Raw genomic sequence first — 22,058 nt, 5'->3', positions numbered from 1 at the left:
CATCATGCTGTCAAGCCTGCAACCTGCTGGAGCCACAGATCCTCAGGACAGTGCTGCTGCACAGCTGTCAAACATGCCTGAGGGCCTGCCTCCAGCAGCACAGCACAGCTGCTCTGCACAGGCCCCATGCAGCAAGCTGTGGCACCAGCAGCCCTGGAAGTAGAGCCATTGCCCTACACACCAGTGCTATGGCTGTACAAAGCCTCCACTCCCATCCCACTTCTACGGCCACCAGAAAGCTCAAGAGCCAGGGCACATGCTGCTCCCACATACCCGCCCCAGCATCATCCAGCTCAGGCACCTGCACAGACACAGGATGCGCTGCTGCTAATCCACCCTGGGGACACCTGCCAGCCCCTTCTGGGAGACTCCAAGGACAGAGATTGCACAGCATCCTTGGGCAGCTTCTCCCATGGTCCTACTGCGGTCACTGCCAACAAGATTGTCCTGAGATGCGAGCGCGGTTTGCTGCACCTCCTGCCTTCTGTGGCACAGGAGAACAAGGCTCCTCCTTCCAGCATCTGAAACCTGCTGTCATGCCCCACCATTAATCTTCTTTTCTACAAGCTGAACACACGAGCTCCTGCAGGCTTGCATGCAGCTCTCTTTGCAAATGCTTTGTCATCTTCATCACTTGCCCTGATCCTCTCCAGGGTTTTTAACATCCTTCCTGAAAACATGGCACCCCCAGCAGCCTGCCGTTCTCCAGCCGAGGCCTGCCCAGCCCCACGGGTGCTGCCAACTCCTGCACCTTGCATATGATGCTTCGGATTTGCTTTTCGTGTGACAGCATCAGGCTGCTGACTCGCACTGCAGCTACAAGCCCCAAGAAGTCCCAGGTCCTGCGCGGCAGTGCTGCTGCCAGCCGGTCACGCCCCAGGCTGTACTTGTGCCTTTGGCTTTCCCTCCACCCCTGTAGCATGGCACTCCTCTGTGCCAAACTTCATGTTGCCTGTTGCCCAGCTTGCCCTGGAGTCTCAGTTCCATCTTCTGAAGCATTTGCTGTCCCTCCCAGTGTGTTGACTGCAGACTGGACCAGGAAGCTGCCTATTGCTAAATCCACATCTGTAATGAAGCACAAAGTGCTACCAGACTCTGTCCTGTGGAGCCACACATGGGACTTCCTGCTTGTCTGACAATGACCCATTTATGTTCTTCTGCTTGGCTGTTACTCACCTGATTATGTACCCGCCTACAGGTGCTCTATCTGGCCCGCACTGCTGCTTGCTCATGAGAACAGCACAGGAAACTGTCAGCTCTGTACTGAAGTCCAGTGAAGTTATTTCAGCCTCCAAGCTGGTCACGCCCAGTTTGGCAGGATTTGTCCTTGGCAAGTCCATGCTGGCTGCTAGCGATCGTGCCTCCCCCCTCCAGCCACTCGCAAATCAAATGCTTTGCCATTTGCTCAAGGAATCCCGCGAGTACGGTCATCGGACCGAGCCCACCATTCCCCAGGTGCTGCCCCTCCTTCAGCTTTAAGGCTAAGCACTTTGTTAGCCCCTCTCTAGTCCCCTGGGTCCTTGCCTGCCATCCAGAAGCATGGGAATAGCATGGCACGTGGCACCAGTACTTTGTCAGATGGGCAGGGATGCACATCCTCTGAATCCCCCAAGGCAGGGTGGTCTCAGAGAGCCACTGGGCTGGCAGGGCTGTCGGGGGGTGGTGTCACAGCTTGTCCAGCCCCTGCTCCACACAAGATCAACTCTGCCTGAGCCAGCCAAGTGTTTGTCTAGCCTGTACTTTAAGCCGCACAATGGTGTTTTGGGCATCATGCTTGGTCAAGCACACCCAGACCTGACACTGGCAACAGAGGGGGCACAAGGGCACTGCCAGCGTCTTGCTGCTGCACGCAGGGCACACACAGCCTGCGGATCAGGAAGCCACCGGGGCCAAGAGCTCAGCAGGATTCCCAAAGGAGCGGCCTTACAAGGGAAACAAGGACACGGCTTGCAGGTTACTTCCCAAGCCAGGAGCATGAACCATGCTGTAACTGCAGAGCCAGGCGAGTTACTCTCAAGGCAGCTTATTCCACGGCTGCCCACTAAGGGGAGCCGGCAGCTGCTGAGGATCCTAGTCCGAGCCGGGATCATGGGCTTGCTCCCAGCATCCTCCCCCAGCCCTGCAGAAAGGATTCGAGGGCAGTGGAGCAAAGCACCGTGGGACGGGATGTGGGCGAGGGGAAGGCCACGCAGGGCACAATGCCAGGCTGGCCTGAGCCTGGCACTCTGGGCTCACCACAGAGGCACATAGCTCAGATACTCAGCTTGTCCTGGAGCTGGGAGCCATCACATCTCCACCACAAGAAAGCAGGGCCACCCAAAATCAGCTTCCTGAGCTGTCTGCCAACCTGCCATGCTTGGGCAGGCCACGCCGGACAAGAGTGCAGAGACCTGCAGGGTAGACAAGGTTCTTTGGGTAAATGTGATATCTTTTATTAGACCAACTAAGTCTCTGGAAAAATTGTTCTTTGCAAGCTTTTGGGCCCAAACACCAACATGCCCGAGACATGCAGGGACCACTGCAGGGGACAGAGGCAGGCCTGTGACTGACTCTCCTCTAGTCTTCATCCAATGCCTCCTGGGCTGGGAGAAGCAATGCCAGTAGCTCAGCCCTGCAGCGCACGGGGCAGAACCAGCTCTGCTGCCGTGACGCAAGGTCCCATGACCACAGAGAGCTGCCTGCCCAGCTGGAGGTGATGCTGAGGCCACAAAGCGGCAGGTTGGAGACGCTTCCTCCTCTGAGCTGCTGCTGCAAGGCAGCTCTGCAAGGCCAGGCCCGGCAGTGCATGCTGCAGGTTTCTACCCAGACTGAAGAGCAAAGGTGCTGTGGGCTGTACGTGCCTGCTAGAGACCACAGCGTGCAGCCCATGCAGGAGCTGTCAGAGTTCAGGGTCCCCCTGCACAGGAGGGTAAAGTGCTCTGGGGAGGAAGGCAGATGTCTAAATTTAAACTGTCTACTGCACTTCCATGGGGCACGGGAAGAGCCATATCAGCAGGAAGCTAACAGCTTCTCAGTATCAAACAGCAATAGGTGCTATCTAATCCAGTTTACTTTGCACAAAAGGGTTTAATAGCAAGGAAGCAGGTGTTAAATAGATGAGAGATTCTGAGCCTTTGGCCAGACCCAGACTCGGGTGCTTTCCACGCTCTTCCTGGTTTGGAGAGCTAGGAAATTCCACGCAAATGCTAGCCTGACCTGGTCAAGTTGGCACGTCAGATGCACAGAAGGGAACCAGCATAAGCCTTAAATTCCAGTGCTCAAGGGCACGGGCCCAAACAGGAGCTACATGCTAGCTTTCACATGCCACGAGCTAAAGACCCCCCGGGCTAGATGACCACATGACACTGTGGTAGGAATTAAACAACATGCTGCACAAGGAGTGGACTGTACAGCAGCACCGAATGGCGGCCTCAGCTCCACCTGGCCCAGGTCCTGCACTTCAGCTGGGCAGGCATGAGAATACCCCTCGGGCAGGTGCGAGTCTCCAGTTTGTTCCCACTGGGAAAAGTAACACACACGAGACCAGCACCACGCTGACCTGCATCCCCAGCAGATCTGTTGTCAGAAACGTTCCCAGCCCACCGCACTCACGTCAGCCCGGCTCAGCACAGACCAAGCCTCAGACATGAGCTGTGACAACAGATTTAAATAAGCGCAGCCAGGTTTACATGGCTTCAGCTGCTGATCTGAGCAACTCTGGTACTTATCTTGCACGCAGCATCACTTCTACAGCACTTGCAGTAAAATTCAGTCTGCTATGCAACTGCCCTCACCAACCAGAAACATCACAAGAACCCTCACGGTTGAGGCCAACCCCACTAAATCATGTGCACAAGTTCCCACGGGGTGAAGAACAGAACAGCACTTTAGAGATGCTACATTCCTCTCAGTCACTTGAGGGGAACTTTATTAAAACTGCTAAGCGATGTGTGGAGCTGTCAGGCGTCCCCAAGGTGACAGGGCAGCACAGAGGGTGTGCTGCAGGGAGCGATGGAGGGGGTGGAGGCCCTTCTACAGCACTGGATGTCGGCTGCTGCCACAGCTGGGGATTTTGGAACCAAAGGGTCTTGTTCAGACTAATCGCCGTGTTTGGGGTCAGGAAGGAAGTTTACCACATGGTCAGATTAGTACAGACTGGGGCACAGTCCTCTGCAGATCTTTCATGTGTATTTAACACCCACTCCGTGCCCTTGCAATGCGGGATACCGACAGCGCCCTGGTCCCCCTGCTTTGCTGGTGGGAGCTCAGAGTGTTCCTGCTGTCTTTGGGCACCGTGCCTGGCCGTTGTGTGACAGTGCTTTTGTGCAGCTTTAAGACCAGGTTTTACCACGCTTTTATATGGCAGTTCAGGCAACAGCGGTTGGACTAGATGTGACCTCCCAAGGGCCCTACCAGCCCCACTGCTCTGCAAATCTTTGAAAACAGTTTAGCGAGTTGATATTTTTATGAATGTCCCGAACTCAGTGGCACGAGCAGGAAAACACACTTTCCCACAGCAAGTCCGAAGTGCCAGCGGCATCTGCAGTTTTTCACCTTCCCCTTACAGTAGTCAGGATGCTAGGCCTTGTGACTGCACGGCACAACCCACGCATAACCAAGGCCACGAGACCCGGGTGAGTCAGCCAACACACACAGCCGGTGCTTCTGCTAAAGCTCTGCTTTGCCTAGTGGCCACTTGGCAGTCACTGCCGCCTGGTCTCACAGGCAGGCTTCTACCAACAGCCCTATCAGGTGTGGGGATGAGGAGCCAGTGCCTCCAACCCCACCTTACTTTGCCGGCATACACTAGCCATGCAGCCACTGCATTCCTATGTACAAATACCCCAACACCGACCAGTACAGCACTCCTGACGCTTACGGCCCACGGTAGCTCATCACTACAAACACCAACAGATGCACTGTTATTGTACCTCTCTCGGTCAAAGAAACACCTCGAGACACTAGAGCTAGTTCTCAGAGCCGGGTCAGTCGGGGGCAGAGAAAGCAAGACAGATTTCCCTAAAACGTGTCAAACACCAAAGTCTGCAGGGCTCTCAGGTGAGCAGCGCGAACTTAAGACTTTGTCCTGGCTTGGTACAGACGGATGAAAATGACACAGTGCCATGTGTCCAGACTTCTCAGGCTCCACAGAGCAGAGCTAAAGCGAGGCATACAATCTCCACCTCAGGGCTTCCCCACTTCCGAATCTCGAGCTTGCCAGCAGAGCGGAGCAGGGCTGACTGTGCAAGCACCCTTGTGCACACGTGGCCACCTCAGTCGCCATCAATGCCGACTCATTTCACACGGTGAGCACATAACGAGCCACTGCTGCAAAGCCATGCTGCACATCTGTCCGGACCTGAAAATCGGTTAAGCAACTTCCCTTCAGCCCATCTCAGCACATGATGTTCCTGACCTTTTCTCACAGGACTGGGACTTGAATGATTGTGAGCTGCATGCTGGGGGTGAGACAATCAAAGGCAGACAGCCTCTCATTGTGCTCTTAGGCAGGCTGCAGAAAGGAGTCTGACCAGAGGCTGGCGAGATTAGCAATGCAGAACACCAGGGACAAAGGAATTCCTTCGCCCGCCACAGAGATCGAGGAGACAGCACAAATGGAAAGATCCCAAATGGGCCTTAGAGGTTTGTGGCCACGCTAATGTCCCCAGCCCAGGTCATCTGTAATTCCTCACCACTCAGAGTGCCTGGGGACTGACCAAGGAAAGCTTTTGTGAATTAAAATATACCACCGTCACCGCAACTCCCCGTGGATGTGTGCCCAGGCCTGCCAGACGCCTCCACGCTGAGGCAAGCCCCCCCGCGCTAGGAACCACCTTTCTGCCAGATGGGTGCTAAGGTCACACACCTGCCAACACTGAGTGCCACACAGCAGCAAGCCAACTAACAGACCTAGCAACTGCTTGACAGGGAGCATTTCATTAACACACGTACAAGAAAGAGATCAGTGGAGAAGTGAAGCACTACCCAAATTCAGACAGCTGCCAGGAAGGGTACTCTGCTGCTCACAGGGAGCAGCGGCCCTGGGAGGCACTTCCCTTCAGCGTGAAAGCAGGAGTCACAGGAAGATACGCAAAGTACACACAATTCCCCTGTAGAAACAAAAGGAGGCAACCTAGTCTAGAGCTCAAGGCCAGGACAGCCCGTCCAGCTGGTGGTCTAATGTCTGCGTGCCACAAGCTGTCACGGCTCAGCCCATTGAGAGTGGGAGTGAGGAATTTTAAATGGATGGGCCAAAAAGGAAGACCCAGGCACAGAAATCCAATGAGCTACGGACATGTGACTGGCACAGGGACATAGACAGGAAGCGAGGTTAGATGTGGCAAGCTCAGACCATTGTGCCCATGGGGGGAGAGAGAAGTGAAAGAGCTGGAGATGCCCTACTCTGCCTACCAAATAATGACTGACTGGCTCAGAGGGGAATGAGCTTTCACAGGCAACAGTGATCTTCATCAGATGAAGGGTGCCAAGACAGGGACCCTCCTTCACAGTCACCACAGGAAACAATGCAAGGAAGCTGCTGAACCCATGCAAGATTTGCAATTGCAGCTTGTGCAAGGTCAGTATCATTTGAGTCTTTTTAAACTGAGCTGCTGCTAATTACTCGACTGCTTTGGTCCCCCAGAAATGGTCGAACATGACAGAAGTCAGACCTAGGAGCTCTGATCGACCATGTAAGATTCCCTGGTCCCTGCCTAGGACCCACCTTTTGTATTGCTGCAACACAAGCTCTTGGTGGGGAAGGACACAAACCTCAGCGCTGATACCCGGCAGACCTCGAAAGGCAGAGAGCTGACTGCAAAATGCTTATAAAAAGATCAAAGTGGCAGGCAGTTGGAACAAAGAATTAGAGAGAAGAAGTCAGACTGAAGGGGACATCCAGAAGTCAAGTTCAGACACTGCCCAGGGAAGGATCATCCCCATCCAAACCCTCCCCTACAAATCCATTGTCTAACTCAGAAAACCACAGAGTCAAGCCTGACAGCACAAGACATCACACCTGAACCTGCCACAGGGAAAGTACGGGGGGCAACATCCAGCTGTTGCAAAGGACATTAAATATGCTTGAAAGATGCAAGGGAGAGGGCTGTGCCCCCTGCCAGAGGAGGGCAGAAACCCCCAGTCTGTACTCATCTGATCAGGGGGTAAAATTCCTTCCTAACCCCAGATGTCCAGCAGCTCAAGTCTGACCCTGAGCAGTCTAGTCAGGGGCCTCTGGGTTTGAGTCCCAGCAGAAACCCTGGCACAGCGCAGTGTATAGGATGGTTTGGAGAGGGAGGATCCTGCCCCAGACTTGGCTGTAGCCAGCACCCAATGCTTGTGAGGAAGGTGAAAATATTCCTGACACACGTAACAGGAAAAGGGGTAAAGCCTTACTGGCGCAGCCAGCGGAGAAGAGAGGGAGTAGAGGGCTGTGGGCTGGGAGTGAGCCACCCACCGGCCACCGCACAAAGGGACTCTTTCAGCCAGCCTGGGAGCAAGCATCCTGCCGCCAGAGGACACAGGCCAACAACTTCCAGGCACACCACAAGGCTGGCAGGGCCTGCACAGAGTCATGTTGCCTGGGGAGGGGCTCGTGATGCTCAGCCAGCCGCACACAGGCTGCTGAGCAGCTCAGGTGCTCATCACTGGAGAACACGGATCTCCACGCGCCAAGTTCAGGTGCCTCCATGGGCTGGCACAGCTGGCCGCGGAGGGGCCGTGCCAGCCCATGGGCCTGTCTCAAAGCATGCCTCCCACCAGCCTCATCTGAACCCCAGCTGGACAGACAGCCTGAGCAGTAACTTGGCCCCCTGGCTCGTCACGACTCGCTGCCTTCCCCCACCCTGCCCCTGGCTACCCGGGGGGAACTGCTGCCGGGCGGGGATCTGGGGGTGGAGGCACAGCCGCGCACCCGGGGCCGGCACTTGCAATTCTGCACCTGTCTCCAGCACTCCCGCCCCTGCCGCGGCTCCGCTCCGCCCTGCCCAGCCCCCTCCGCCAGCCGCGCATTCAAACAGATCAGGAGGTGGAAAATGAACTGGGAGCGAGGGACAAAGGATGAAAGGATCACGCCAGCTCTGAGCGGCCACGGAACAAGGCTGATTCCCAGCAGCGCCGCAACCCCCAGGGCAGGCCCTGAAAAGCCGCTCGTCTCCAAGCAGGATTAGCCGGTCAAAGCAGCCATCCACGCAGCGCCGTGGGGCCCTTCCCCCACAAAGGGACAGGGCCTGTCCCAGCACTGTCCAGGCTGAGACACAGACCCTAGGGGAGGGGGTATAGTCCAGCCCCCCGCATGCGGGAGAGCGGGGCCCAATGGGCCCACCAAAGTCCCTGCACTACAGGCTGCCAGTGCTGAGACCACGGGAGCCCTGGGCCACGATGGCAGGGCCAGGGCAAGCCCTCCTCCAAGCCGGATGGCAAAGGGCAGGCAGGCCGGCCATACCCCCTCTGCCAGCACCCCTCATCGGCAAGACGTGCCCCAGAGCTGGGCCCAAGTTGCACAGGGGTGCCCTCGGCCACAGGGGCACTGGAAGCGAGGGGTATGAGTGTTTTCCAAGACCAGGCCAGCTGCAGGGTTGCTTCCTACCCTTTCCCGCCCATGATCTCTGAGGAGACCCCAGCCCAGGGCTACACGCATGTGGTGGGGAAGGTGATCCCCATCCCAAAGTGCGGCAGTCCAAGTGGAGCCAAGTGGGCTCCATGGCTTGCTCCACTTGCTCTTCACACCCCAATAACCAGCCCGGCCCTCCCACCAGGTACCCGCTCGTCTCCAGGAGGAGACAGCACAGAGGGCCTTTGTTCCTGGTGCTCAGGAGCCCCCTCCGCCAGCTGATTGACAGCCCAGCCCCTGCCTGCGGCCTGCAGCCCAGGGAGACATCTCCAGGGCTGGGCCAGAGGGAAGGGCACAGGGACCCCCAGCCCCTCGCCAATGTTGCAGGAGAGAATGAGCCACATTGTATTGTGGAGCAGATAGTGCTGCTGGGAGCGCCTGGGCCTGAGCCCCTCTGGCAGGCAGCAGAGGAGGGGAGGGGGATGTCCCCCAAGCCAAACGCAGGCATCCTCAGGCCCGTCTGCTGTCCTACAGCATTTCAGGAGCCCTCTGCACCAAGCACAGCCTTTGAGACACAGGGGAGCTGGACACCCATGGACCAGGCCCATACCCTCTTCCCGGGTATACGGGAAACCTGGCTCAGGGGGTGTCTGTGCACAGCAAGGGGTGCCAGGCTCCAGCGCCCTTTTCCCTCTCCATAAATCATCCTGTCAGTGTGCCACAAAGGCTGCTGGGGGGGCAGCTGGCAGACAGGAGCTCCAGACTCACCTCCTCTCACCACTGCTCAGTCCTAGGGACTCGCCCCACTTGGCCTGAGACTGCCTGGATGGGCCAACAGGCCAGAGCCAGCCCTGTGGCTCCCCAGCCAAGTTGCCCCAAGCCTGCTGCACAGCCCCAGAGCTACAGCAGAGAGACGCTGGATCGCACCAAGCCACGGAAACAGAGGAGAAGCCAGGCTCCCGCCTGCACCTGGGCCGGGCCGGGCCGGGCCAGCTGAGCTCAGCACAATTGCCTGGGAGGCCTCTCGGGAAGCCGTGGTGCTCAGCTGCTCGGGGAGGAGACTGGGCGGCAGACAGCATCTCAAGGTGCTCCCAGAGATCACCCCGCCTTCCTTTCCGGGTGGAGCCGCAAGCTGGGCTTGCTTCACCTCTGCCAGAGGCATGGCACAAGAGCCGTGGGTGTACATAGGAACCGGCACTTCTGCCTTTCCAGCCCAGGGAGGGGGAGGGGATACACAGATCCCCAGAGGAAGGAAGCAGCCCGGTTGAGCTGGCCTGGGGAGCCTCTGTGGAGGAATTCCCTGCCTCGTCCTGGCTGGGGAAGGCAGGGAGGCTTTGAGGCGACCCCCGGCAGGGCTAGGAGCAGCAATGGCCGAGCGTGGGGAGCTCAGCTCATCCCCAAAGGTTAGCAGCTTGTCCCCACCCCGAGCTGCCGGCCGAGCTCAGAGCCGGTATCCCTGCATACCAGAGCCATCAAGCCTTGACACCCTCTCCCCAGCCAGTTACTGCCCTGCCTCCAAACTCCTCTTGCTGTGGAAGGGCATCGAATGAACGGGTGTCTACAGCTCCAGGCACACCTGGATGCCAGATTCCTGAACCCTTGTCCATTTGCTTTCATCCTGCATACAGTCATAGTCATGGAGAAGTGGGGCTGGAAGGATGCTCCGGAGGCCAGCTAGTCCAAGCTGCGTGAGATAGGATCAGCCTTGTCCAAACCATCCCAGTGCCTGCGGGTCTTGGACTGGCCCCACACCGGGCTGAACTGGAGCCCTATGTGCACACAGCACGCACTGGCTCCAGCCCTGCACACCACAGCACAGAGGGCCAGTGAGAGGCGTACGCCGCATGTGATGCCCACATTGAATGGGTCTCATGTGCTGGATCCATCACACAGGGCTGGGCCTGTGGGTCCAATGTGGCCTATGGACTGGCCCCATGCCCCCACCTGGCCCATAGGGCCAGATGAGTTTGACACCCCTGCACTAAGGCGTTCTCAGCTCTGGAACTCCCTCCCTCAAGACCTGACAGCCTGAGCCCAGACACTCTGTAGTAGCACTGCAAGACTTCCCACTGAGGCAGGCATGTAGCAAACAGACCTAAGCTGGGGCTCTACTTAGTGGGTTTGTTTGATGTCTTCTCCCATTTTGTAAGTTATTCTGTTCTCCGGCCGTAAGCGACCCTGAGCCTCTAAATTAATCTGTACATTCGTAATGCTGATGAGCCCCCAGCGCATGCTCGGTAACCCAAGCTACCAGCACACCCTGGACACCACAGCCCAGCATGCAAGCTGGGAATGCAGTGCCCGAGCATGGCACCTGGAGAGCAAAGCAGGCATCTATCTCCTCCTCCCACAAAGACAAGGGTCCCCACAGGAGACCCCTGACATCAGTCCCACACAGTCTCACCACTGCTTGTGGCTGCCTTGCCCAGCCCATTCTGCTGGAGCAGGAGTGACCAGGATGGTCGGCCGGCCGGCTCCAGAGCTGCCTGTCAGAGCACCACAAATATCTTCCACCCATGGAAATTTTCCAGGTCTGAGACTCAAGCAGGTGGGACACAGCAGCAACTCACACTGGCATCTCTCACCATCCTCCTCTGGGTTTGGGATGCAGCTGCCATTCAGGAGCAGCAACAAGAGAACAGGCAGGTTCCCGCAGCCATGAGCAGGCAGAAGGAAACCAGAAATCTCCTAGCCCACTGGGTCAAAGTGGTGGGGTCTCCAGCCTCCTCAGGCAAGAAAGACCAGAGAATCCAGGTTTCGACCTGGAAGAGTGTGGGCAGTGGGGTCCCGCAGGGCTCGGTGCTTGGACCGATACTCTTTAATGTCTTCATCAGCGACTTGGACGAGGGGGTGAAATGTACTCTGTCCAAGTTTGCAGATGACACTAAGCTATGGGGCGAAGTGGACACGCCGGAGGGCAGGGAACAGCTGCAAGCAGACCTGGACAGGTTAGACAAGTGGGCAGAAAACAACAGAATGCAGTTCAACAAGGAGAAATGCAAAGTGCTGCATCTAGGGAGGAAAAATGTCCAGCACACCTACAGCCTAGGAAATGACCTGCTGGGTGGCACGGAAGTGGAAAGGGATCTTGGAGTCCTAGTAGACTCCAAGATGAACATGAGTCGGCAGTGTGATGAAACCATCAGAAAAGCCAATGGCACTTTATCGTGCATCAGCAGATGCATGACAAATAAGTCCAAGGAGGTGATACTTCCCCTCTATCGGGCGCTGGTCAGACCGCAGCTGGAGTACTGCGTGCAATTCTGGGCGCCGCACTTCAAGAAAGATGCGGATAACCTGGAGAGGGTCCAGAGAAGGGCCACTCGTATGGTTAAGGGCCTGCAGGCCAAGCCCTATGAGGAGAGATTAGAGAACCTGGACCTTTTCAGCCTCCGCAAGAGAAGGTTGAGAGGCGACCTGGTGGCTGCCTATAAGTTCGTCAGGGGGGCACAGAAGGGAATTGGTGAGTATTTATTCACCAAGGCGCCCCCGGGGGTTACAAGAAATAATGGCCACAAGCTGGAGGAGAGCAGATTTAGATTAGATATTAGGAGGAACTTCTTCACAGTTCGAGTGGCCAAGCTCTGGAACGGGCTCCCAAGGGAGGTGGTGCTCTCCCCTACCCTGGGGGTCTTCAAGAGAAGGTTGGATGTGTATCTAGCTGGGGTAATGTAGGCCCAGCACTCTTTCCTGCTTATGCAGGGGGTCGGACTCGATGATCTATTGAGGTCCCTTCCGACCCTAGCATCTATGAATCTATGAATCAACAGCTACCCAGAGAGAGAGAAATGTCAGTTTTAAGTCCCAACCAACAGCATGTCAAGGGGCACACTACACCCTGGCACGGGGCAGGAGCAGCACAGCTCAAACCAGCCACTGAGCCCCAGACTGGTTCCCACAAGTCCCTGGAGGTCTCCCCACAGGGACAGAGATCAGACCCAGCCAGGTCTGCTCAGCCAGCCCAGCGCACAAAGATGTATGTACACGTGTGCACACACATGCCTATATGTGTGTGTACACATGTGCGTGCACAGGCTTGCTCAGCATCTTCCCCACGCTAGAAACTGATCCAGGCAGCCATTCCTCGCCGGCAGCAGCAACATCTCAGACTGGTTCTCATCAGCCACAGACATATGAAACCTGTCCTCAGCCTGTCCTGGCCACTGCAGCACACAATCAAACCAGGGACGAGGGCAGCAGCTCAGCAACAAGGCCCGTGATAGAAACTGCTGATACCATGGGCCACAGAAGCCACATGCACCAGTATCAGAGCACAGGATGCATTTGTGAAGGTCGCGGCACAGCACGTGAAGGTGGGACATCCTCCCCAGGGCTGCTGTGTGGTGCACAAAACAATGCAGGAGAGGTGCCCTGCCCCTGCACAGTGCAGAACCCAGGGCCAGCGGGAGGGCTGTGCATGCTGCAGAGACAGCCGGAGGAACGCAGACTAGCCGGATTTCCGACTATTTAACCCCGCACGTCGGGCCCTCGGAAATGTGTTTCAAATAATAAACGCCAGGAACGCATTCCAGCTGAGAGACAAAGCAAGCAGTTCCTGAGCCAAGTGCTTACCGGCGGTCTCTTCCCAGGCATCGCAGCAGGGACTGGGGAACACCGCCCCTCCGGGGTGGAGCCCAGCAGCTGCTGGACTGCCAGCAGCCACCTTACAAGACGGTGGAATTGAAGCAAAGCAGACCCCCTGGCCAGAGGGAAACAGCAAGGGAAGTAAGGGTGACAAAATCCCAAGCCAGGGAAGGATGCCTCCCTGGTGCTCCCTCCATCCCCACAGCCAACTGCAAGGTCTCCGCTGACCACAGAACAGGGCCTCAGCACGCACCTCATTCGAGATCAGTGTCAGGAGCATGGCACGTCCTGGCACGAGGATGCCCCTACACAACGCCCCTCCCAAGCCAATGGTACAGCCCACAGGCCCTGGGTGTTGTACTGGTCGGGAAAGCAGTGGGAGCTGCAGATACCAGCACTTTGGACTGTGGATGTTCAGGGGAGAGGTCTCACCCATGTCCCACCTGTACAGCTAGAGATCTGTTGAGGTCGTGGCATGGGCTGCTCTGGCTACAGGTGACAGCAAGAACGGACAAGGTCTCATCACCCTGCATTTGTGCACCAACTTGTGAGCACCACAGGGCCCCAGTCTGGATATAACCATCCTCGGACGTAACACAAACACCAAGCCTGAACGTGAGAACCAGGCCGAGAATGCGAGACTGACAGGGCAGCTGGAAGGCAGCGTCCCACTGTGCCCGAGTTAGCCAGGACCAGGCCACGCAGGAAGTGAGCGCAACACGAAGGCATGGAGAAGCTGAGATTGGCACAAAGGAGCAATGGAAGGAAGAATTGAATGGTCCTGAGCAGCAGAGGCAGCACTGGGGAGAGGACAAGGAGCAGGGAGGAGCCCTGGGGGCTGGACTCAATGATCTTTCAAGGTCCCTTCCAGCCCTAATGTCTATGAAAGGGGCTAGCAAGGGCCTGGCCATGAGCTGCACAAGAAAAGAGGGAAGCAACAAGACATGACGGTCTCCAGACCAGGCCCAGCTCCCTGCATGCCAGCCCACTCTCACCATACACTCCCCGTGCCTGAAGTCACCAACTCTTCCCTCAGCAGAGGGTCCAGCAGTGGGCCAGGAGGGACCCAACGCTCTCCAGAGCTCCTCTTTCAGAAGCAACGGTCCAGGCAGGACACAGAGGCAGGAGATGCTGCAAGAACACCACCACGAGGGATAGTGAGCCATGCAGCTTCCGAGCGCAGCAGCTCAGGGGATCTAGGAAGTTACTAGCAAACTTGACAGAGAGGATGTAAGGGGAGCAATAGCAGCACAACCAGCTACTCGCTCGTGCCCCATCCCAGACTGGGCACCCCTGAGGCTCCCTGCATCTGTGCTAAATCTATCCCAACACGGAGGAAAGGCAGCAAGAAGGCACAGCAGCCCCCCTGGCTCTCCAGGGACCTAGCGGACCTCCTGCGGCTAAAAAGGAAAGCCTACAAAGGATGGAGGATGGGATTCACCTCCAAGGAGGATTACTCCGCGCTGGTCCGGTCCTGCAGGGAGCAAACCAGGACAGCCAAGGCTGCAACTGAACTCCAACTAGCTTCAGGCATCAAGGACAACAAAAAGTCCTTTTTCAGATCTGTGGGGAGCCGGAGGAAAAGCAAGGACAATGTTGGACCCCTGCTAAACCAGATGGGGCAACTGACAACTGACGCCCAGGAAAAAGCCAACCTATTGTCGGACCTGGACAAGCTCAGCAAATGGACAGACGAGAACCTCATGGTGTTTAACACCGAACAATGCAAGGTTCTCCACCTTGGGAGGAAAAACCTGCAGCATCCTTACAGGCTCGGCAGTGCTACGTTGGATAGCACTACAGAAGAAAAAGACTTGGGGGTCATCATTGACCACAAGATGAACATGAGCCTCCAATGCGATGCTGCGGCTAGTAAAGCGAGCAAAACGCTGGCTTGCATCCATAGATGCTTCTCGAGCAAATCCCGGGACGTCATTCTCCCCTTGTACTCGGCCTTGGTGAGGCCGCAGCTGGAGTACTGCGTCCAGTTTTGGGCTCCACAATTCAAAAAGGATGTGGAGAAGCTTGAGAGAGTCCAGAGGAGAGCCACGCGCATGATCAGAGGTCAGGAAAACAGATCTTACAATGACAGGCTGAGAGCCATGGGACTCTTTAGCCTGGAAAAGCATAGGCTCAGGGGTGATCTGATGGCCACCTATAAGTTTATCAGGGGTGACCACCAGGATCTGGGGGAACGTTTGTTCACCAGAGTGCCCCAAGGGATGACGAGGTCGAACGGTCACAAACTCCTGCAAGACCGTTTCAGGCTGGACATAAGGAAGAATTTCTTTATTGTCCGAGCCCCCAAGGTCTGGAACAGTCTGCCAGCGGAGGTGGTTCAAGCACCTACATTGAACACCTTCAAGAGTAAATTGGATGCTTACCTTGCTGGGATCCTATGACCCCAGCTGACTTCCTGCCCTTTGGGCAGGGGGCTGAACTCGATCTCCCAAGGTCCCTTCCAGCCCTAATGTCTATGAAATCTATGAAATCCCAGGAGCTTGGACTGTGACCTCAGGGCATCTCTGAGGAATGGCTGATGCCACTTCACCCGCTCCTATTCACAGGATTCACTGGTAGAGGTATTCCCTGGTGCAGCATGCAGAGGTAAAATCACCCCCACTTCTCTCCTGGTTGGCTGGCCCAGGGTTGCCATTACCCTCTCCACAACCACCTTGCACTGAGAGGTCACACTCCAGCTGCTACCTACTATCGCCTGCAAATCATTTCAGGCACTGCTCCCCAGGAGGTTATAAGAGGTAAAGCAGTAGCACAGAGGGGAGGAGAGTCGGGGTGAGAACACCGCCTGCCTGCCCCCAGCTCTAGGGAAGGATCACTACAGCCCACATCCCTACTTTTGTGGAAACTTCATGCACAAACCCTGCATGCCTAGTGCCTGGCTCCTCTCTTGCTCAAGTGAAACCCCTGCAGGGCACCTGAAGCCAGGCTGGTGTCGCACAGTCCGGCCCATACAGGATCAAGGCGGTTTTTCTAAGCTGGTTTTGCTAAATCTGTGCAGTCGCTGTTTGGGCAAAGCCAAAGATGCAGAACTCTGCAGGATGCCCCCATGCAGCCCCAACCCCACCCAGGGCAGCAGACAGAGCCTGGGCACAATGAGCTGCACTACTGACGAGTCCCTGATCCTCACCAGGGAGGGGCTGAGCTCGTGCAGAGATTAGAAAGAACAGCTTCACTCCTCCAGGAAGTAAATACAACCAGGGAGCCTCCACCCAGGCCCCAGATGACAGCAAATTAAAAGCTGCTCTTAATTAGGCTGGCAGAGGTCCCGGCTGGCCTTGGAAGGCGACAGACACTACTCGCCACTCGGGTTTCATGCTGCTGGAGCTGCACAGGAGCCTCCGAACAAAGGGGTAGCTCCTGCCCCGGGAGAGCTGCAGGGAAGCAAGTGGGAGCATAGCCTCCCTCCAGGGAGGGCCTGCCCCACGCACACCACAGCAAGCAGAGCAGGAAGGGAGCACCCTGCAAATGGGGCTGGGCAGCACAGCTCCCTGGATATCCCCAGGAGCAGGCCCAGGTCACAGCACAAGTGGGCTAGATGCCCTGGGTCTGACCCTTCCTTTGAGGCTCTGCTCTGCTGCCCCACTGCCCCTCTCTTCTCCTCTCCAGCAGCTCTCCTCTGGCAGCCTCAGCTGTCACCTTCAATCCACATCATTCTCCCTGCTGTCGGGCCCATGATTCCCATTGCCCCCTCCAACGGGCTCTCCTGCTCTTGGCCACCCCACGCTGCTCCCCTCGCACACCAGGGCAGACGCCAGCTCCCCACCCAGCCCCTAGGGTGCCTGCCTAAGCTCCCGCAGTCCCCACCTGAGTCCAGCACCACCCCCAAAGTGCAGCTGCCAGAACAACTCAGATCCTTCCCCATGCTGGTTTCAATCCCTGCCCAGCCTCACACTCTCTGCCTCCTACACTCCATCCTGATGGCTGCTTCCTTCACAGGCCCCAGACTCAGCGCCTCCTTGCAGGGCTCCCTCTATGTAGGACAGGCTCCCGGTCCCTGCTGAGCAAGCTTCCTTCCTGCCCTGCTCCTTCCAGTCCATCCTCCGCTGCCCCGGTCCCACGAGCGCTTTGCCACTCCGATGCAATGCCGGACCTGCCTCACCCGTAAACAAAGCCCAGCAGCGTGAGGACCGGCTGCCTCCCTGCCGCTGCACATGTTCAGCCCTGCAGACACCCCATGCAGGCTGCCCTGGGCAACATCCAGAATGGAGCAAGACACTGCAGGTATGGGTCCCAAGAGAATACAAACCCCCAAGGGTCCCAGGATGAGGCCTGGGAGGGGACGGCAGCCGCCGAGCACACCAGGACTCATCTGTCACTTCAAGCAGCCAGCACCCAGCCCAGCTGCCAAGGGGAAGTCTGGCCTCAGACCAGGGAGAATTCCCCAGAGAACAGGTAACAAAGAGCAAGGGTGGAAGAAAGGGAATAGGTAACAGGGGAGGTGAGGGAGGCATTTGTCCTGACTGTTGCTCCCTTCCCTGAACTGCCTCTTGCAGGGGAAGGACAGTAAGCAGTGAGGGCCCATCACCCTCCTGGGACCTGGACCAGAGCAGGAGCACCATGGCAAAGCAGGCAGCAGTGGAAGGGGACAGTGTACAGACTACTGTGGGTACCAGCCAGGATGCAGAGGAACGAGGTACGAACAGGCAGCAAGAAGGATGTTAGGGGCAACTCCAAGGCAAGCAGACAAGTATGAAGAGAAGCACATCACATGAGCAGAGGGTTTGGGCAGGAAGCATGTCAGGGGACCAGAGGGGCACAGATGACAGATCCATCCTTGGGCACAACCCCCTGAACTGGTCCAAATCCACACCTGCACAGAGGCCTCTCTAGAAGCCACTTCAGGGCAGAAGAACACTGTCTGGGTCTGCTCAAACTTCCCAGAAGCAACCGCATGGACCACCTCACTTCACGGCTGCTGCACCCTATGGCTCTCCCAGGGAAACATGCACACCACTGCCCTGGAGCCCCTCCTGCACCCTTGCCAGGGGAGGGATACCCTTCTCACACCTCCTTCCAGGCTATTCCCAATGGAAGACAGGTATCCACACAACATGTACAATGTATCCCCAATTACCCCCACATCCTTCCCCATGGAAGAGACACATTGCCTGTCCTGAGTTTGTCCCCCCGCCCTGCTCTGCCAGCCTTCCTCACTGCTGCATTTCCACTCAAGTGCTCCATATATGCCCTGAACCCTGGCACTTCCCAACTCCTTCCCACTGCCCAATACTAGTGCAACAGCAAACTCTCACTTGACTGGCTGTCAGCAGGGAAGTACCCAGAGGCTCCAGGTTCCAAAGAGCCCTTGGCTGCCCTGGGTAAAGCACCAGTAGCCTGGGTGCTACAGGAGCCTGCGTGTTCTCTGGGGTGCAGGCTGCAGAGGGGGGGCCAGAAGTACCACACACTGGGGTCAGCACCCCTGCACTGCCCCCACCGTGCCCAGGCAAAACAGGCCAACACCCTCAGGCTGAGCCCTCACAGCAGCAAGCTCTGTTCCCAGTCCTCTGGGTGGGCAGGGGAGGGCAGACACCAGACAGTTATGGGTGGATGGAGGCTTTCTATTTCCACAGGCAAATCTGATCCTTTCTGCCCACAAAATTAAGTTACTTTACCAAAAGAATCAGATGCCTCAAAGACAGCTTAACACAGCTGAAATTACCAGGAATGAGACTGCAGCTTGGTCCAAGCAGCTCCCTGCCCCTCTGCATGAATGGATGCTCTGAGACAGAAGTGAGCAATGCGTGGACAAGACAAGCTCACTTGAGACAGGTGCCAAGAAATGCCTCTTGCAATGGCCTCACATTTGCATTTTCACAGACATGCTTGTTTTCTACCAGCAGTTTCCCTACGCCTGATGAAAGGGGTTAGTATCTGAAAACTTGCAAAGAACTTTTCTCCAACTATTTAGTTGGTTTAATAAAAGATACTGCATCTACCCCAAAAAACTCATCTGCCCTCATAATGGGCAATTCCAGGTCCTAAACTGGCCATAAGCCTCCCCAACACCAACCACCCGGGAATTACCACAGGCAGCATCCCTACCTGAGCAGCACAAAACCTTTGACCAGCCCTTCCCTGCCTCCATCAGCCACCTCCCGTGTGGGCAGCTGGGTCCTTTCATCCCCGATGTGTGAGGAACAGAAAGGGCTGGAGAAAGGCAACAGACACTGGAGAGACATCAGGGAAGGAGAGAGCTACCACTTCCATACAGGACAAAACCACGCTGGACAAATAACTGTTATTTCAGTTTGGGCCAAAGCCGAACAAATGCTTCAGATCAACTGGAGCAATTTCCCCCAAACAGAGAAAACCGTTTCAGGCCTGAGGAAGACTTCCCCTGGCCATCACCACATCCTCTCACAGGTGCAACTGAGACTGGCCCTCAGGAAGTCACAGGTAGTGCAGCCCCTGCTCTGGGCGGGAGGTCCCTGTCTAAACTGTCCCAAACAAGCGTCTGTCTAACCTACTGAGACAGCTACAGCAGTCAGCTACGAGGCATGCCACCCAAAACACTGTGCCAATTTGACTGTGGGATAAAGTTCCCTTCTGACCCTGAACGCAGCACTGGTCTGACCCCGAGCGGAAGAGAAGACCCGCTAATCAGGAACCTCCGGGTTACATATAGTCTCTACAGGCGTGTTGGCACACCCTACTCAAGATCCCCAGCACTGGCTGTGGCCAACACCCAGTGCCTCTGAGGGAGGTAGAAAAAATCCCTGACACGTAGGAACAGGAACAGAGAAAATTCCTTCCCAGTTCCATGGGGCAACCTGGAAAACCCAGAAACCGGGGAAAAGTCAGACACCTCTGCTCTGCCCCTCATCCTGGAGCACAGAGATGGGGCAGGAACATGACCCTGGGTCTGCCCCAACCACCAGGCCCTGGGATGGGCCAGTCCCGACCCGGCTCGGCCCTTCTGCCACACAGACTGCTCGCTGCCCTGAGATCGGGGTCTCGACAGCGCCGTGGCGGCACAGGCACCAGGCCAGACATCTACCACGGGCAGAAAGGTCCACATGACCTGCCAGAAGTCCGAGCCCAGGGGATGATGCACAAATGTCTGCACTGCTGGGTGACAGGCCCTGAACACTGGCCGGCCCCGCAGCCACTTTGCGTACACGGTCAGCACATCGAGCTGTGGCTGTTGCCATGGCCATCTCCTCCTCCGTCCCCGGACGATTCATGGAGCTCAGCCTGGCTGCGGGGGCTGCCACAGGCAATTGCCAGGACAAGCCACGAGCTAAACCCTTCATACGGCGACAGTCCCCCAACACAGCCCCGGCCCGGGCCAGCCCGGCCCAACGTGCTGCAGGTGCCGGGCTGAGCCGCTGCCGGCCGGGGCAGAGGGAGGGCAGGGCAGGGCAGGGGAAGGCCGGGGCCTGGCGCTGACCTTGGGCAGCTCGCGGAGCTGGTTGGCGTCCAGCAGCAGCTCCTCGAGCGAGCGGCTGTAGCGGTACACGTCCTCGGGCACGGCCTGCAGGGAGCAGTGCCGCCGGTCCAGCGTCTCCACGTGCCGGTTGCAGCGCCACAGCGGCGGCATGCAGCGCAGCATCCTCGCGGGCCGCGCCGCACCGCACCGCACCGCACCGCACCGCCCCCGCGGGGCACGGGCAACCGGGACGGGGCGGCACCTCCGCTCCCGGCCTGCCCCGCGCGGCCCGGCGCCACCGCTCCCGGCCTGCCCCGCGCGCCTCTCCGGCAGCCACCGCTCCCGGCCTGCCCCGCGCGGCCGGCGCCACAGTTCCCAGCCTGCCCCGCGCAGGCGCCTGCACTACGACTCCCGGCCTGCCCCGCGCGCCCCAAACGGAAGCGGTGTCCTGCGCGGTCACGTGCGACGGAGGCTGGGCTGGCCCTTCCAGTCCCGTCTCGGCCGCGCGATATGTGCTCGGACCAGCTCTCGCCGCAGCTGCCTGCAGCGCCCCGAGGGGCCCCGGCCCCCGGCCCGAGCACGGCAGCGCTGGCGACGAACGGCGACGGGGCCCGGCTCTCGCTCAGGCCCGGGCCCGGGCGAGGGACGGGCCCTTCCTGCGGCAGGAGACGAAACCGCTTGCGGCGGCTGGTGACCAAAAGGGGGAGGAGCCGTCCCCGGCGTCTGAGAGCCGTGGCGGGCGGACAGCCCGGCGTCAGGCTCTTCCGCTGCAGCCGTCACCGGCGGCGAGACGCGGCACCGACGGCCCGCTCGCCCGGGGTCTTCGGTCAGGCGCCGTCGCCGGCCGCGCGGGGCTCTATCCTGCCGCCCCAGGACTCGAGCGGGGTCAAGTGGCCCATCTGGCTGTGGCGCGCCGAGACGGGCGGCCGGAGCCGGGTCTGCCGCGCAGCCCGAGGCAGCCCTGGGCCGGCAAGGGTGGCCCCGCGCACGAAGCTGAGAACCCGGACTCGCACCCTGAAGCGACCCGGGGCCGGCAGCCCCTCCTGATGCAGCCCTGCGAGGAGGCCTTGCACCCTAGGGCCAGCTGACAGACCGAGGTCTCCAGCCGGGCACCTCCTGCCACTTGCCTAAAGTGGGACAAACACTTGGAGGCCAGAGGGCAGCAACCAGTGATCAGAGGCCTAGAAAACCTGAAGGCTGAACAAGCCGGGACTACAGAAGGGTAGGGGGACATCTCAAGTACAAAAAGGGGGGAAGTAACTGTTCTGGCTGTCTCCTGGGGATAGAATCAGGAGTAAATGCAACAAGGGGATATTCAGTTTGAATAGGAAGACCTCTCACTACAAGGGTGATTATCAGTTACTGCACTGATTAGCTGGGCATTTGTACACATTTGTGCTGGGCACTTTTAAAAGCACCGAGCACTGCAGCGCTTGCAGTTGTTCAAGTAACAAAATGCACATCATAGATTTCATGGATTTTTAGGGTCAGATGAAACCTCAGATCATTGAGTCCAACCCCTTGGCTCTGGGGTTAAGTAACCACAGGCAGCTG

General features: G+C 57.7%; 1 protein-coding gene across 16 annotated transcripts in view; it reads right to left on the bottom strand.

Annotated features, from left to right (window-relative positions):
* SCRIB (scribble planar cell polarity protein) overlaps positions 1-20,832 on the bottom strand; it is a 133,818-nt gene extending 112,986 nt beyond the window's left edge. For all 16 annotated transcript variants that reach the window (XM_090040970.1, XM_090040961.1, XM_090040964.1 and 13 more), the window contains exon 1: positions 20,526-20,832. In XM_090040970.1, coding sequence (XP_089897096.1) covers positions 20,526-20,687 — 162 coding nt within the window. In that variant the 5' untranslated portion in view covers positions 20,688-20,832. The remainder of the gene's footprint in view (positions 1-20,525) is intronic.
* Positions 20,833-22,058: the final 1,226 nt, after the last annotated feature.

Source organism: Crocodylus siamensis, chromosome 3 (assembly GCF_052110815.1).
Source record: "Crocodylus siamensis isolate JL-2025a chromosome 3, ASM5211081v1, whole genome shotgun sequence".
NCBI classification, from domain to species: Eukaryota; Metazoa; Chordata; order Crocodylia; family Crocodylidae; genus Crocodylus; species Crocodylus siamensis.
This window is presented reverse-complemented; position numbering and strand designations above follow the sequence as displayed.